At 55.6% G+C, this 2,558-nt stretch overlaps 1 protein-coding gene across 1 annotated transcript; it reads right to left on the reverse strand.

The window, feature by feature from the left end:
- Positions 1-2,006: 2,006 nt before the first annotated feature.
- PDRG1 (p53 and DNA-damage regulated 1) lies at positions 2,007-2,442 on the reverse strand (the record flags this gene model as incomplete). Its single annotated transcript, XM_008948335.1, has 2 exons — positions 2,007-2,089; positions 2,362-2,442. Coding segments are annotated over 2 exons (164 nt in total), but the record flags the coding sequence as incomplete, so codon positions are not given.
- Positions 2,443-2,558: the final 116 nt, after the last annotated feature.

Below are 2,558 nucleotides of genomic sequence, written 5' to 3' on the forward strand. Positions count from 1 at the left end.
TGTGTTTTACTGTTGGGAGGCAGTACTCAGAGCCTGGAGTCACACCTCTGAGAGGCTGACACAGGTTGTAACTTTATTTTGCAGCTCAGTGTTGGCTACACTCCCCCCTGGCTGTTCCTAACCAACAGAACCCCAGTTCAGCTTCACCTGAAGCAGGATGTGACCTCACCCCCACAGGAGGGGAGAGCAAGGTGATCTGAAACTCCACATTACTGCTTCCATTGCAGGCCACTACGGTGACAGAAGAAAGGACTGAAGCAGCTTTTCAGGGCTCTTCCTGCAGAGCAGAAGTGTAGAGCTGACCCTGAGCTTGCGACGGGAGGGAGCACCATGGCTGAAGGTCACCACCACCTCTTCCTCCTGCTGGGGAGTTCCTGCTTCCCCCTGGACATTGCTGGTCCAGCACAAAACACTGCACAAGACACTGCCCTTATTGCTTCAGAAGGTTTCCCAGCCTGGAAGCTGCAAAAGGCTTGAACGAGGCATTTCCTCACGGCTGCCCCCAGGCACCCTGGCTTCTCACTCTGTCTGCACTCCCAGCTTACTGCTGCACCATGGAAGGAAACAAAATGGGCTGAGCACCGTCTGCACAGCCAAACAAAAGCCTTTTGGGGAAGGCAGGCACCTCATCCTCCTCCTGCTACTACTATGGAAACACATCAGAGCAGAGAACCTGTTGCCACGATACTGTAGGAGTAACCCCACCACCACATCACAGGGAGGCTGGGTGGTTGTGCTGCAGGCTGGGAGCAGCTCTGGCAGAGGGGCTGGCACCGTGGGGCCACACACTGTGCCCCAAAAACCCCCCAGGCAGGACTGCTGGGGCAACAGCTGAGGTGAGGTGTGATCCATGTAGCTGCAGCCAGGGCAACCTCACCTCTGGCAGCTGCACATGGGCAGGGTCTGAAGCTGCACCTGAGCAACGGTGCTTGGCTTTTCTAGAGGTTTTATTTTAGATTTAAAGACACTTTTAAGGAGTGTGAAATGGTATTGTTTGGAGCTCTGTGTAAGGGGAAGGTGGACAAGGCAGCACCAGGCTGCCCCGTGAGGCTGGCAGGGCCAGGGTGCTGGGGAAATGCTGCTGTGGTGGCTGAAGGGAGAGGGAAGGATCCAGCCCCTGGAGAAACGAGGACAACAGCCACGCTTAAAGTGTTTTAAATTCTATCTAGAAATAACTTTACAGAAGTTCAGAGGAGCAAAGGGCTTGGCAGGACCCAGCCACCTTCCTGTACACAACAAAAAAAACCCAAACTCACTACAATCTATTACTAATTACAATTAATTTTTAAAAACCTTACAGATGTAGCCAAGTTGTGCTGGGGTGGCAAGTTCAGAGTGAAGGGGGTGGTGTAGAAGACAATAATTGTTAAAACCTTTGAAGAAACCATTACTGTCAATTGTCCTTTTACAAGTCAGCTCGGTGATGATTCTTGCTTGACCTTTTTCAGGCTTTTTTTAAACAGACAAACATTTCACCCCTTCATCTTGCTTGGAAAGCCTCGTTTCTCTGGTCTCTTGCCTTCCAGCTTCACAGCAGAAGGTGTTTTCCCAGCAGGACTCCCAGGATAGAAGGATGCTGCCTCCCCCTGCCCCTCCCTCACGCCTGGGAGGTTCCTGGTGTGCTGCAGACGAGCAGCTCAGCATTGTCTCTGTGCCTCACAGCTCCTCTGCTCTGCTGCAGCCCTGCTCCAGGGTCCCAGTTCCTCCTCCTGACACAACCAGGAGCCAGCTCTGCGGCCAGACTCAGTGCAAAACCCCAGCAAGGACCAGAGAGGCAGAGGTCAGTGTCCTGCTGCTCGGAGTTTAATGGTCCCAGCCCCTGGCGCTGCTGCCCAGCAGGGATTGTGATCCCAGGAAAGGGCAGCATTGCTCCTCAGGAGCCAAAATCCCCAGTGCCTGGGCTGGCTCCAGGGCCACCAGTGTCCCCCAGCAAAGCCCAGTGGCTGCTGTGGTGTGAGCTCTGCAGGGCTGGGATGAATCCATGCTGGGAGGGAGCCAGGGCTGCCTCAGCCCTCCAGGATGCGGTTGATGAGCCTCATCTCCTCAGCAGTCATGGGGTTCAGGTTAAAGCCCTTCAGCTCGGGTTTGCCTGGGAGAGAACACACAGGGAAGGAGGGATTTGTTAGGAAGGGAGGGAAGCAGCCCCCCCAAACTGCAGAGGGGCTGTGGGGAGGGCAGGGACGGCTCTGGAAGCTCACGTGGGGTCACCCCACTGTGATGTGGGAGCCGTTCCTGCTGGAGCAGGGCAGGAATTGCAGAGCCCCTGGGAAAGAGCTGCAGGAACACGCTGAGCTTGGGAACTTCTGGACCCTCTGAGTCCACTCCCAGAGGCTGAGAAGGTTCCAGAACAGGAGCGTTTACCTTGAGCTTCAAAGAGGCGGTTGACCTTCACTCGCAGCTCCTTCCGGAGGTTGTTTATCTCCTCATCCAGCTGTTCCTGGTCTGAACCAAGTGGGACAGATGTGAGGAGGACCACAGGCCCTGGGGCGAGGGCAGAACCTCCCGTGGGACCCTGGGTGTGGAATCCTGTCCAGACCCCCCTGCGAAGCCTCCCCCCC

This window comes from Merops nubicus, unplaced genomic scaffold (assembly GCF_000691845.1).
Source record: "Merops nubicus isolate BGI_N331 unplaced genomic scaffold, ASM69184v1 scaffold37829, whole genome shotgun sequence".
Taxonomy (NCBI): Eukaryota; Metazoa; Chordata; class Aves; order Coraciiformes; family Meropidae; genus Merops; species Merops nubicus.